At 44.9% G+C, this 13753-nt stretch overlaps 2 protein-coding genes across 2 annotated transcripts in view; one reads left to right on the forward strand and one right to left on the reverse strand.

Moving 5' to 3' along the window:
- CngA (Cyclic nucleotide-gated ion channel subunit A) overlaps positions 1-13753 on the forward strand; it is a 248100-nt gene that overhangs the window by 65628 nt on the left and 168719 nt on the right. The window lies entirely within an intron of this gene.
- Positions 25-6976, reverse strand: LOC144130456 (uncharacterized). Its single transcript, XM_077664377.1, has 3 exons — positions 6802-6976; positions 5358-5598; positions 25-1716 (listed from the first exon to the last, which is right to left on the reverse strand). The coding sequence occupies exons 1-3, from the start codon at positions 6863-6865 to the stop codon at positions 1395-1397; spliced, it is 627 nt and encodes a 208-aa protein (XP_077520503.1). The 5' UTR covers positions 6866-6976; the 3' UTR covers positions 25-1394.

The following is a 13753-nucleotide window of genomic DNA, read 5'->3' on the forward strand; positions in this document are numbered from 1 at the left end:
GTTCACGCTAAAAAATAGGTTACAGCAGCAGAGTAAAATCACAATAATAATACAGTAATATCTTAAGTGACAGCCGCAATTGACTACACGCTGCCATCCATTCAGATTGCTTGCTATGAGTATTGCTCTGTTCTTTTTGATAAGCCACACTTTCAATGAAACATTCCCTCGCTGAGCGAGCATCATCATCAGTGTGTCTTACAGCCGTTCTCGTCATCCATACTGTTTGGAGGCAGCGCAACATGAATAAGTCGTATGGCACACCCTCTTCATAATCGACAGGTAGAAACCTTTTACCAGATGGCGTGTTTGGGAAAACCATTTTTAAAGTCCGTCGCAAGATTTCCCAGAGGAATACTGCGTCATAGCAGTCAAGAAAAATGTGATCTGTAGTTTCCGGTTTACGACATGTTAGCCAATCAACCAACCATGGAACAAACAAGCCTTTTTCTCTCAACCGTGGTTTAACAGGCAATGTGCAGCCGTGTAAGGAGGAGAGGAACCTTCCGATCACCCCTCGTGGTTAGCTGCCACATTCTCGCGCTGTGCATTGCATGTCGTCATCTTCATCAACTTCAACCCGCGCGCAATAGGTCAAAAACACCCCAATATCGCAGTGCCGTCTTAAAGTGCGTTAAACGGTACAAAACTTTTATAGTGCGCTACCACTAAGGTGTGGTTTTCGAGCAGAGGAAATGGCGCAGGAGCTGTCTCACTTTTCGGTGGACTCATTAACAGCGCCGTAAAGGAGGGTGGAAGGTGGAAGTGAAAGAAAAAAGAAAAAAAAGGTGTCGTAGTGGATAGACTAAAGTCCCCAATCGCAGATTTCTTTGATCTTTTCCTGAAGCCCGTCCTTGGGGCCATAGCCTCAAACTGAAAACGAAACGAAACGCGAGGTGCTGGCGCACACACTTCGCATTTGGCCAAGAAAACTAAATAAGCTGTAATTTTTCAGAATAATATTTCCAGCGTGTTCTGAACGTCAGAGGATACTAATGAAAAAAGAAAAAAATGCGATCGAAGTTGCGGCTGTAGGGGAACAAAAAAATTTCATTCAGCCTTACTTAATTGCAGCAAAGGTTGTGTGACTGAAGTTGTATGATGTGGGGCCGTTGTAGTCCAGGAATCATTTGTCAATGCATCATGGTGGTAGACCATTGATATCTCGTAGTCGACATAGAAAACTGTATCACTTTGCCTATCATTTTCGCACAGGTTATCTAAACTCATGTCCTCTTTTTGCGAACAACTGCCATAGAGCCATGCAACATGAGACACACTTCCGATTCGTAACAATCGCTATATGAAGAAAACAAAGCCATTCTGTGTTTTATACCCTTTAAATTTTACATGCTTGGTGGCAGTTTTTACTCCTGCAGTGCACGGCGTAAAACCTAAGCTCGACGAGATGCAATCTCTTCTGAAGAAATCCGAGCCTCTTTGGATTCCCAGCGCCGCTGGGCCTCCCGTAGCCTCTGCATGACTAGTGAGGTCCGTGGTGCGCCGGCATCTCTGGGCACTTGGGGCGATGAGGGAATTGCCAGGCGCTCCAGGAAGGAGCCCACGAACCCTTTGGGTCCCAGCACATCAGTGAGCAGCGGGAGCACCATTCCCGTCGGGCTGTTGGAGCAGTCCGGGTAGAATTCCGAGCAGTCCTTGTTCAGCAGGCCCTTGTACCAGGCGGCGAAGTACGCGCTATTCGGCTCTGGTCCTAATCTGCGAAATGTCAGGGCAAGGCGAAGGGAAAAGGAAAGAGAGAGGCGATGATGATGATGTAGTCTTTCGACGCAAGGTGTTTTCCGTCTAAGCAAGGTGGAATCAAATACCCATTTACCGAGCATTTCATCGCAAAGAAGTCCAGGAAAGTATTGTGCCCAAGCAAACCTTGTGCCTATTGCATCATCGGTGGATACCTGACGATACTTGGACGGAACCCCGCACTTTCATGCATGCGAGACGGATGCTCAAACCACTAGGCCACCGCTGCTGTTAAAAGAGAGAGAGACAGGAGATAGAGAGGGCGTTCACGTCTGGAACGCCATTCGCGAGCCCTGAGGCGCCGGGTGCTTTGTCTAGCGAAAGTGCTTTGTCTAGACCGAGTGCATTTACGTACTAGCGAAGCGTATACTGCTCAGATCTAGGGCTTACCTCGTACTGCCGATCACTAATGCCGAACTTCGAATAATAAATTAATAACCAAATAGCGAATAATAACTTCTCTGGCGCCGGGCAGAGGCGAATGCACCTGCCATCTCGGGGTCATCTCAGCGTGCTCGCTGGCGATGCGTCAAGGCCTAATACTAAGGACTGTACGCTACGCTAAAACAGCAGGAAAACTTAGGAATGTTGGTAACGGTTCATTTTGGGGGCAGCTGTGCAAAAAAAAGAAGACCCTTAAGAAAGACACAGGACAAGTATTTACTAGGAGTGAAGGCGTTCTATTGCGGAGTTAGGTATAAATAATTGTCAAGACAAACAAAGAACTGAAAAATAAAAATAACCACAAAATTTTCGATGCTTCGGTGTCATTATCTAAAAAAAAGCGCTTTGCTAAAACTTCCGGTTACTGTGAGACATTGCGACGGAGAATGCTATTGCTGCTTGTGCCACACATATATTTCCGTTGACTTCAAAGATCGAGTGAATTTTCCACTCTTTACGACTATGAGTACAGTTAGGTTTATATATGCAGGTGTTCTGCGTGTTTTGTTGTTGGCAAATTTCTTGTATGTTCACAGTAATAAATTTTTTGTCCATCGCTTTCTGTCCTCCTTCTGCCTAGAAAACAGAGCTGTCCCTTAGATATCATTATGTTTCTTGTCTTGGGCTGTCAACAATGCTTATCACGGAGCAACTACAAGTGTTTTGCACACATTTTAATAAAATGGCGAATCGTAGGATTTATCTTCATGAAGCGACGCTTAGGCTATGAGCGACGGCGTAATAGAGGGCTCCAGATTAATATAGATCACCTGGGGGGTTGTTTATGTGCGCTGGCATCGCACAGCACACGAGCGTCTTGCGTGTTTCACCTGCATAGAAACGCCACCGCCACTGTCGGGATGGTGACCATCTTCGTAGCCATTCAAAGCTCTTGGCGTAGTGTTCTTTTTATTCAGAACAAGAAGAAACTGAGTGGCGAAAACGTACGTAAAAAAATGTCGCTCTCATGTGGCATACGTCGGCTGTGCAGAAATCGGAAATTTTTCACTACTATTTAACCTTCGGCGATTCTATAGCGCAACAACTTAGACGCGACATTACTTAATACTGTCAGCGGAGCAGGAGCTTTGAGCTGAACGGTCTCGCTTTTTGATGATATTTTCTTGTTCCCTTGAGAGGAACCCCAAAGGCATTGTTTGTATTCGCTGCTGCGAGAACAGGGACACTGCCGCGATTCTTCGTGTAACTTCCTCTTTTCAATTTGCCTGACGTCATCGTCTCGAACGCCGCCCGGCTTTATTGTGGCCACTCTCATGCTGTAAGCACCCTTGTTACGCTGATCGATGATAACACTAAAGCGATATAAAGTGCAGCGCCTTGTTTAGTGAAGTGCTGGGAACATCTCTTGTCACCTTAGTCTACAGATTCTCTACGCCGTGCGCTGGAACACATCGATTCACGCCCGATAACGCAGATCAGGATTCTTGGACACCAGCCGCGGCGATCATCGGCGGTGGGGGCCTGCCAGGCCCTCCTGCGGTTCTTAAGACTGTCGAGCCTGCACGACAGGCTGTGACTTTGCCGAAGCCTTTTCTCCTTCTGCTTTTTCTTATCTCTCCCTTTTCTCCCTCATCTTCATATCCCCTCATCCCTTTCCCCCAGAGCTGTGTAGCAAACTGTTTTCGTCTTGTTGTTGTTGTTGCTATTGCCTTGATGACATGGCACATACCCACGACAGGGGATTGACCAGGGTTCAGTGGGGAGACCCCATAGAAAAGGGTAAACTGGTGTGAAGCTAATGATTGTGCCTTGGATGAAATTTCAGAGCAATTTAAAAGAAAAGGAAGAAATAAATATCGGGAGAGAATGCCTTAGAATTAAACAATTAAATCTACCGGTTAATCTTGCAGCTTTTGCTCCTCCTCTTCGTCCTCCTCCTCGTAGTCGGCACATAATGGGGAAGCACCTTATAGGCTAACCAAATAAATTTCTTGTATGCAGTAAATCCTAACAGTACCAAATATAGCGTAATATACAGCTATGATTATATACAATATTTTCCCGTAATTAAACGTCGTTCATTTGGCATGTCGTAACGGAATGTTTAAGAGTTCGTTTTCTAGGCAGTAAGAAGGTTGCTAGGTGGATGCTAATATATAAAATACCGTCGGACAGCTGCAGTCGCTTCTTCGCCCTGAATTCTAGGCGTGTTTGCATACAAGAGAGGCATGTAGATTTATTATTCTTCTAATCGTCAAACTTGATCTAGCGTCATTGAACTTTTTGTGTTGTGGTTGCATTCCATCAGCATTGCATGAAATTGTAAGGAGTCGACCAGGTCGAAGGAACAATTTGAGTATTTCAGTCTTTAACTCATTTCCAAGCCTCGGTGATGGCTCAGAGGCTGTGGCTTCTTGCTATCGAGTCTGGGGGTGCACCCGTGACCGCGGTGACTCCATTTCGATGGAGGCAAAAAATTAAATCCCCTATGCACAGAGATTTCGGACAATGTTTAAGATCCCTATGTGCTGGAAAATAATCTGGCGCCGTACACTACGCGCCGTGTTGATAACGTCTTTCTCGAATTTGGCCTGAGAGCTTTTCGCGCAGATTAGTATGGACGTCACTTCTGATGATGTCGCGTCGAAGGGGCATTGCACTCTAAATACAGATAACCCTATATGGGAGTAAAAAGAGCATTCAGCTGTCGTCTAATGCACTCCATTTTATGGGCAGGGCAAGCTGCCCAAGTTTCGGAGTTGATTTCGATCACTAAATATATGGAATACTTACTCTTGGCAAAGCAGGTATATTCCTACTGCGAAACGTAGTAACCCGATGCAGTTAAAAATGAGAGGATGCTTTAAAAGGCAGCACCGGAGGTCCTGAGATCACCAAATAGAGGAGCTTGAAATTTCAGTTTATATCTTCGTAACTGCGAGAACTTCGCATGTTTTGAAGAGAGAATTTGTTTCCGTTGCCAACCATAAGTATTACGTATTTTTACTCGTGAAAATCTACCCCAGGGCTTGGACAGCATACTCTGCTCCTTAAAGGGAGTGCGCCAGAGGCCAGAATACTCTCTTTTTACTCCCTTCGTGCTCAGAGTGTAAAACATGGAAAACAAAGGAAAATCTCTCAAAGAAGTGCCGTCGCGCAGGCCCCTCCTGGTAGATCTGTGCTGAATGCCCTACCTGACAGTCTCCTGCCAGTAGTCTGAGAGGGGAAACACGTGCGTCATTGTCCGGGCCGCCTCGCAGGCCATGCGTCTCCGGCATCCGGCGCCCATTCTCGCCTGAGTTGGGCGTCGGCGCCTGAAAAAAGGCGTAGGCACTCCTTGGCGCGAAGGCCTCTGCGCTTCTTCGACCTCGGCCCACGTCGGCTGCGAAGTCAGCTCTGGTGACTGCTCCGTGCTGCGCGCATTCGGATGGCCGCCTGCGCGAAGTGCAGTTAGACGTCACGAGTGTCAAGTTACATCAAAACAGAGGCGTTGAGAATGCAATTTGTCAATACCAGTGGTCGGCATTCTTGATAGTTTTGTTGGTTCCTTGCCACAGTACACACATGCACTGTAGACGAAAAATTGCCAGGCGACACGTGCACCTGTCGTAAAGGCCGCTATTGGGTGCTCCGCCTAGAGCCTCTATTTATCCATTGCAGGCACGGGAATGAAGCGAGAATCCATCGTTTTACATGCCCTATATAAGCTCGCAGATATGGTGGTTGTATTGAGGTTAGTGCAAGTCAATGTGACCTTGCTCGTCGCAACCTGCCCTAAAAAAATTTAAATAGCGTGAATGCATCTGGTCTGAATGGGTATTACTACTCCATGCCACATTCTGTGCGTTACCAGGAGAAATATAGTAGACAGAGATAAAACGAATGGTGCTAGTCAGATGAGGGCGCGCAAGTTGCGCAAAATGTAGTGACATAAACCTGATATTAAAAAAAACGTCAGCTCTGCAAAAAGTAACAAGACCCAGACGTTTGTACACTTGCAGTAATTATAAACTATACTTTAGTTCACGCTTTTGATCACGAGATAACAGATGTAAACCGAAGATTTTATGCTGAAAATGTGGCTCAATTGGGCGGGAGAGAAGGAGGATATTAACAACAGCTCATTAGAAACTTGTGATTTAACAGTGCCTATGGCCGCAAAAGCAGCAACGCTAAGAATGAAGAGAGAAAAATATCACAGCTTTTGCCTTAATTTAAGCAAGAACTTCAGCATGGAATGAAAATTTACGCGCCTAGACCTGTAGCGATTCCCGTATTTTTTTATAATCCACAGGAACAACGCAGCTCTGTGTGCCGTGCTTGCCTGTGCAAGGAAAAAAAAACTTTCATGTCCATTGACGCATTATAAAACAAAAATGAAACCGAGTGTTTTTAGAATGATTAAGCTCAACACGAAGTTTCTACTACCAAATAATCTGTGCAACTTGTTGGACAGGCTTTGCTGGAAAAACGTCGTGCAAAGGTATTCATATAACAATGCTCTCCTAACGTTCCTCACTAATCCATGAGATATGAATGGAATTTTTACTAGTACTGTTCCTGAACCAAATACGAAGTGTGCTGTAAAATTTCTAGGAGGTGAAAAAGCAAAATTCTGAAATAATTTTCAATACTTACCTGAGCACATGACAGCAAGAAAGGTGACGAGTGTAATCTTGAGGAAACACGGCGGCGACACCATATTGGCACGTGTTTTTGGTAAGCCCCAGCTGGCGGCGAGTGCGAACTTCCGGCGTTTAAGACCAAGAGGCCTTTAGTGGGCTGCACAAAACTTCCGCCGGCTGCGCCCAGATCTCGCGAATTACTCACAGCCTGCGTAGTTCATCGACTGGACCACTCCTTTTATGTGTAGCTTGAAGAACACCGGTAATCTCCTTACACGATGAGAGCGGGGGAAGTGAGAGTGAGAGGCGCTGGATAGTAAAGAACAATGACCGCTTATCATGACTAAAGCCTTGCTTTCTTAAGATAACGAAGAAAAATGATTCTGGTGAGACATCCTTTCTTTGTAGTTCCCACCGTTTCGACTTCGCCTAGTCACCACCCCGGTGCGCTGTTTGGAATGGTTGCAGTGAATGTTTTTAAACGCAGTTGACCATAGAGTTTATTGCGAACTTCGCTTAGGATTTATAAGGAGGAACTGAAAAAAAAAAAAAACAGCGACAGTTATAATATCGAGTGACCTCAAAGCCACGCAAATAAAAATATCGTTTGTTTTTCGAAGAACAGCCTACTGTAACTTATGTTATCGTAAACTCACCGCTGAAACTATATCAACTATTGTCATGGCTCCATGATGCACACAGTAGACGTTTGCCGCAGGTTATAGACTCACTCGCGAACGCAGAGCGAAGTGACGAGTCATGCGTAATGGCGCCCACGGCAAATAACATACACTACATACACCACATTCACCTGTTTTGCCTTTGACGCATTTCTCATAGCATGGGCGTTTAAAATAAGAGGCTGTGCTTCCAAATGAAGAAGCGTATTGCGGAGTAAAACATGCCAATAATTATTTCTTGAGAAACGCGAAACCTGAGTTTGCTTGGCTAGAAAGCGTTCTAGAAAAATTGTGTTCGTACTACACTTGACTGTTCCCTTCTGCTCTAGAAATAACTTAGTAACGAATATACAGTGACATGTATTATAGGCAATGTTCTCACACCAGGCTTATCTCTTCAAAACTTTATATCTGTGCTACAAGCGCACAACAAATGGGAGTGCTTAGGGCCATAAGTGTCGGCGTTGGCGTCGCACATCCGCACTTAATATGATTATACAAATTTCACCTGAATAAAAATAGGGCTAATGAGCACAATGTCTCGGAAATTTTGTTCAAATGTAACATAAAAATCGTATCCGGAAAATAGAGCTGTTCTTGCTTGAAAATTACAAAAAGTAGCCATAAGCACGCGTGTCGGCACAAAAGCCGAGAGTACCCGCCGCAAGTGCTGGTAAAAATGGCGCCCTTCGTATAAAAAATGCCGTACAGATGCCTCATCTGACGGAACGTTTGAATTAAGTGCTTGCGACTGCTTAGGAAGTTGTGAGTAACAAAGTTTCATGCTTTTTTGCATGTGGAATGGGGACGAGAGTACGCATTGCTTGAGCGAATGAGTTGTGGCGAATTCAGTAGGTCACGAATGGCAGTAAGGCTAATATCATTAAATTTAGGTGTGTAACACCGCGCAAATGCCATTAAAACTTAAAGGCGTAGGCACTTATCTGCATTAAATTTGCCCGTGTGGCACAGGTATTACACGCATTGTTGTATTTAATTTCAAAATCACTGGTCTGCGCTGTTCCTCGCCGCTGCAAGGAAGTACCGCAAAAAATTATTCTTCATAATAAAGAATTATTTTTTCATCTTAAGGTGATTCAGCAACATACCCTTGCTCTAATCATGATCGCTTTGGTTTTTTGTTAATCTAGTTAGGCTGATCATGATGCTGACTTCGAAAAAATATAAATTACATGTACACGAGGCTCAAGTATACTTAAATTGTTTCTTCACTTCCAGGCCTCGTCGTCGATAACGCCATTGAAAAAAAAGTGAAAGGCCTGTCTCAGTAATATTTATTTTGCGTTCATGAGTTTATATGCATTATTAGCTACGGCTATAAAATATATGCGCATTCTACAGCAAAAATTCTTGAGCAGGCTGGCGGAAAAATTAGCATTTATTTGCATGGATATACACATATAGCTCTCTTATTTTTTCATCGCCTTACTTTTCTTCTTCACATCATTTATTGACACTTGTACTTACAGAAGGATGCCTCACTTATATGCAATATGAGCTTCAATCACAAGCTTAGGTGGAAATGCAGCAATGACAATTGTACAAAAAAATGACGATTGAACGCGGGTAAATACAGGTCAGTCAAATACAAAAGAACAATCTGAAAAAGCATCTGCGGAGACGCGAAATTCCCACGTACACGTCTCCCAGATAGGCGCTCTCAGATATACATATCGGAACGCAGGCTTGGCAGCAAGCACGCAGAAAGAAAACTTGCTGATAAAATATACAAGATCCCAGTGGCTTCAGTAGATAGCCACTTCCTAAAAACCTCAACACTAGATGCTGTAGGCGAAGGAAACACGAAAAAAGAGAATATGATAGCTTCGAAAGAAACAAGCCAACATGACAGCCGAGACGTCGCTTCCTTGCTATGCGAGCTCACGTCTCCGACAAGGTGGCTAAGTGAGTTCCACGCACTCTACAAAGCAAACAGATGTCCGTCGTCTCTGCCGTCGGCTAAAACGAAGGGGAACCCCTGAGAACAGAGCCAGCCGTGAATGCCAGTCGGGGTTTCGTCGATGCTTCGCATCGTCTCAGGCGCTGGGCGACGCGAGTTGGGCGACGCATGTTAGGCACTTCCCATAGAGCCCCCAATGGTTGCGCCGTGCTCCGAAGCATTTGCACGCGCTTGTCGCGAATACACGCACGTCCTTGTCATGCGTGCTCTCGGTCTTGGGCGAACCCGAGTGGCTCGAGACTTGACGTATACAATATAATTTTCTTTGAGTTTTCTGCAGACGCCCGAAGATGCTGTCATTGCGGATTCCCGTAGAGGCGCTTTGTGCATTGCCCATTCCTGTTTGCCACTGAATTGAACGGCTTTAAATATTCCTTTGGTTGTGATAAAAAAAATGCTTCCTCAGTTCACTCTGACGAAGTACAGGAAGAATTGATGTATAGGCAAAAGCTTTGCATGAAAAAGAGTCATAATTAAAAAATGGTACGGTGCCAACAAAAGGCGATAAATTATTATATTTGTTGGTGTGAAAGGAAGCCGCAGAACTCTGCTAGTTTAAACAGTGTTAATGCTTGTGAATCAACCAGACCTATTTGATTAGAGGCGATTTCAAGGAAGCCGCTTGCGGCAGAAACATGCCCGTAATTAACCGTATAGCTCGAAGTCCTCCGGCTGAAATCTTGTTTCCCCGATATTCTGTACGATATAACGAGCGATGCGTAATACAGAAAATACCACTGAACAAGGATCAGAGCTTTGTGATTTGTCAGTGCGCATGTGACGGCTGCGTTAAGAAAGAGGTAAATAAGAGGCAAGCAAGCATGATCAGCACACATTAGGAGCGCACTTCCATACGTTTAATGTTTATTTGTTGTTTTTGACTGTATTTCTTTAGACCATCATGCACCTACCGACACTGTCCTTTTTCTTTCTGCTGGCATGCAACAATCGCTATTAGTCTATGCTTATACATATTGTTGTGGAGATTTTTCCTGAGGTAAACTGAGAACAAAAAGCAGAAAATATAAATGTAGTGCAGATGAAGAAGAAGCACATTGTTACCATCTGAGGGATTTTGAGGCAATACTTTTAATCCTGTCACAAGCAAAACACGTAGCTAATGTGGAGGAAAACTAAAAACCGCGTTTTGAGTAGAGATAGTTATAAAAGAGACAAAGAAAACTAAAAATTGCGGTGACGCTTAAGTCACCTCAAAAGTGGAATGCGACAGCATTAAAAAAAACGCTGCTGCTAAATGTATCTGTCTCAGTCAGTTCTTTCACCCCATAATCATGCGCTTAGTGACTTCGCCGTGTGCCTGTCGCAACCTACTTGTCTCACCCTTTCACGTTTGCACGCTCCCCCTTTTTTTAAATTCTCGTGAATAGGTCACGTGACCTTGTGACGTCATCGCTCTCTCGACCTGTCAGTAACTTTTGTTGCTAACGCGAGATGGGAAATCGCATGATGTTAAGCCTAATGCTGTCGCATTAAAGCGCTACTGCTTTGCTATTTAAGCTAATCTAAGAGTTCGACTATGCATTTAGTTTCTCTCGCTGATAGGAGGCTGCTGTCACATTGTCAGGGCTGGAGGAAACAACGACGCATGCTTTTAAAGGTGCGTTTGAGTCTTGATGCGCTTTCAGCGCAGGTAAGGTTTCGACACCTCAGAACTAAATGCGATGTCAGAATCGTGACTTTCATCTCCTGTTTTGTTTGCTTTACTGTGAGAGGCAGGTGGGGGGTGGGGGGGGGGGGGGGGGGGTGCATTACGCAAACATAAGTCCCTTCTCAGAAGTGAAGCTCACTTCTGCGAACGGAAAATGAAAGAAGACCACAAAATTTATGGAAAGTAAAGTGCACTAGCTACTTCCGGCATCCGATCTAGGTGATGCAACTTTGATAAGAGTCACTCAGTAGCTGTGATTCGGGCGAAAAAGACGCGGCGAATAAAAAGTTCTCTCAAAAACGTAACTCTGCATCGATGAGAAGTGTAGGCATTTGATTTGCTTCTTGCTCGATGTTTGCACAACTCTTCAACGACTAGTTTGCGTAAAGTAAGGCCTGAGAAGCGACCACAGGCTGGCTAGTTCGCACCTTTGTGGCGTGATCCGACGTGAATGGCTCTCAGGGTGTGAAGACACACAACGCCTTGTGCACATATGCCTCTCGGTGAGGGGAATGTCCTTATGTCTGCCTTGTATAAGTTAGACCTTCGCGGAGAGTACTTGAAATGGGCCAAGACGGGTGAGTGAAGGTTTTCTTGTTTTTGAGCGCACTCGCAGATTTCGTAAGTTCTCACGAACTTTACGCAAGTTCTTGCGCGAGTGCCGGCGCGCATTAGCGTGAAAGGCAAGAAAGTGGCACAAAGGCAATGGGATTAGCTTGCGTAAGAGAACACTGACTGAGAGGCTAAGCTATAAGGACAAGTTTTTTCTTAGAACACGAAAGACAATTGTTCTGCATGCGGCATTATTTGCGTAGGAAGAAGATGTAGCGATTACACCACTTACGCCGTTCTGGGTGTATTGTGAGGTTGTTTTTTTTTTTTTTGACCCGGTGGCTTCCTTGCAAATCGGATTGGTAAGGACCGGATGAAAAACGTAGACGCGTACTTGAGTTTCTTCTTGAGCGAAATATAGAGCGCGCCATTCGACGACCCCTGCGCTCTTTATAGTCTTTATGTTACGACTTGTTGAGCAAATGCTGTCAAGAGCGTTGACCAAGCACCGAGAGCGATCGCAGCAACCCAATGTGAACAGTCTGTGCTCTTGGTGCAACAAAAAGAAGGGAAATGAATGTAGGAAGACGCAAAACTTGAGATGAAAGAAATAACCCTGAATTTCCGGCCATCGTAATCGCACCTGCAAGAAAAGCTATTTACAGATGCAGTATTCTTGGCCATGGAACCTGACGACCGACTGTTGTGGCTCTGCCGTGAAAATGACAGCAACTGCCTGTAATTCCCCCCGTTTTAGGGGGAGGTTATGATAACCCCGCGGGAAACAGCTTTGTAGCCTGCGAAAGGACAAAGAACCTAAAGGGGTTGTCCTTTCAGCAAAGTAACTGAAAAAAAAGACAAGATTGCTTGCAAAACTCGTCGGGATTGTTAATGCGGAAAACATGACGGAAATAATCGCGGGAGTGGGCAATGAGAACAAATGTCCAGAAGTTCAACGCAATGCGGCAGAGATTAAGCTGCGCACTGCAGGTGTCTGTCATGAAGTGGACAATGGAAGCTATTCGCCGTAAACAGGCCTCACGACCCATTTAAGATATATTTTTACGCACAGACTTGCATGAAAAGCGGATGAAGTAGCGCGTTCAGGGCATGTTATGCACTGATTGATTCGTCATCGCCAAATGCGAAAGGATGCCAGATGGAATTTAAAGGCTGAGGGCAGAAATTTGATTCAGTTGGTACCCGTTTACGAAAGAGAAAACACGGCGTTGAAAGGCGGAAATTAGAAGAATTAGACGACCGAACGCGTTGATTGATTTGCCGTGCTGGCTCAGTGGTTAGAGCGCTCGACTATTGAGCCGGGAGACCCGGGTTCCGTCCTGACCATGGCGGCCGAGCTTCGGTAGAAGCGGAACGCAATGTACCCGTGTACTGTGCGATGTCAGTGCACGTTAAAAAACACCAGGTGGTTGAAATTACCGGAAGCCATCCAGTAGCCTTGGGACTGGAGGTCCCTCAAGTCCAGCCTCAGTTGCTCTTGGACGTTAAATCTAAAAACCCCATAAACCAAACCAAGACGCTCACTATCAACTGATTCTTTTATTCCGCCAGCATCGAATATATACTGAAAAAAAAAATTAAGGTAAGAAATCATCAAACAGATAAAAAAAGCGTGGCCACAAATAGATACATTCATTGTTGGCAGCATCACTGAGTAAGATGAAGTTTTACGAATCAGTTAATAGTTAGCGCGTACGGTAGTACACTTCTTTCTGGTCCCTTTTTTTTTCAAGCATTATTTTCAATCTCGCAGACGTCAAGAAATCGGGAGCTACAGGGCGGTGCGGTAGGGAAGAGGGGGCGGGAAGGGGGGCAAGAAAGAGGTACTGTAATCTACTAACATTGAATCCTGCAACACTGATCAGCTGTCGTAACCGGGGGCTTAGCTGACATCATCATGGTGCACCCATATGCTTTGAAAGGGGCATATATGCGGTCCCTAAAGCTCTAAAACTTGATCACAGTCCTTTATCTTCTTGGTTTTCTCTGCATTTTTTTTTCGGCGAAAACGAGCGTAGTGTGAGTTGATTATTTTTTCGAGATAGGAAGCATATCCCATCTG

Source organism: Amblyomma americanum, chromosome 4 (assembly GCF_052857255.1).
Source record: "Amblyomma americanum isolate KBUSLIRL-KWMA chromosome 4, ASM5285725v1, whole genome shotgun sequence".
NCBI lineage: Eukaryota > Metazoa > Arthropoda > Arachnida > Ixodida > Ixodidae > Amblyomma > Amblyomma americanum.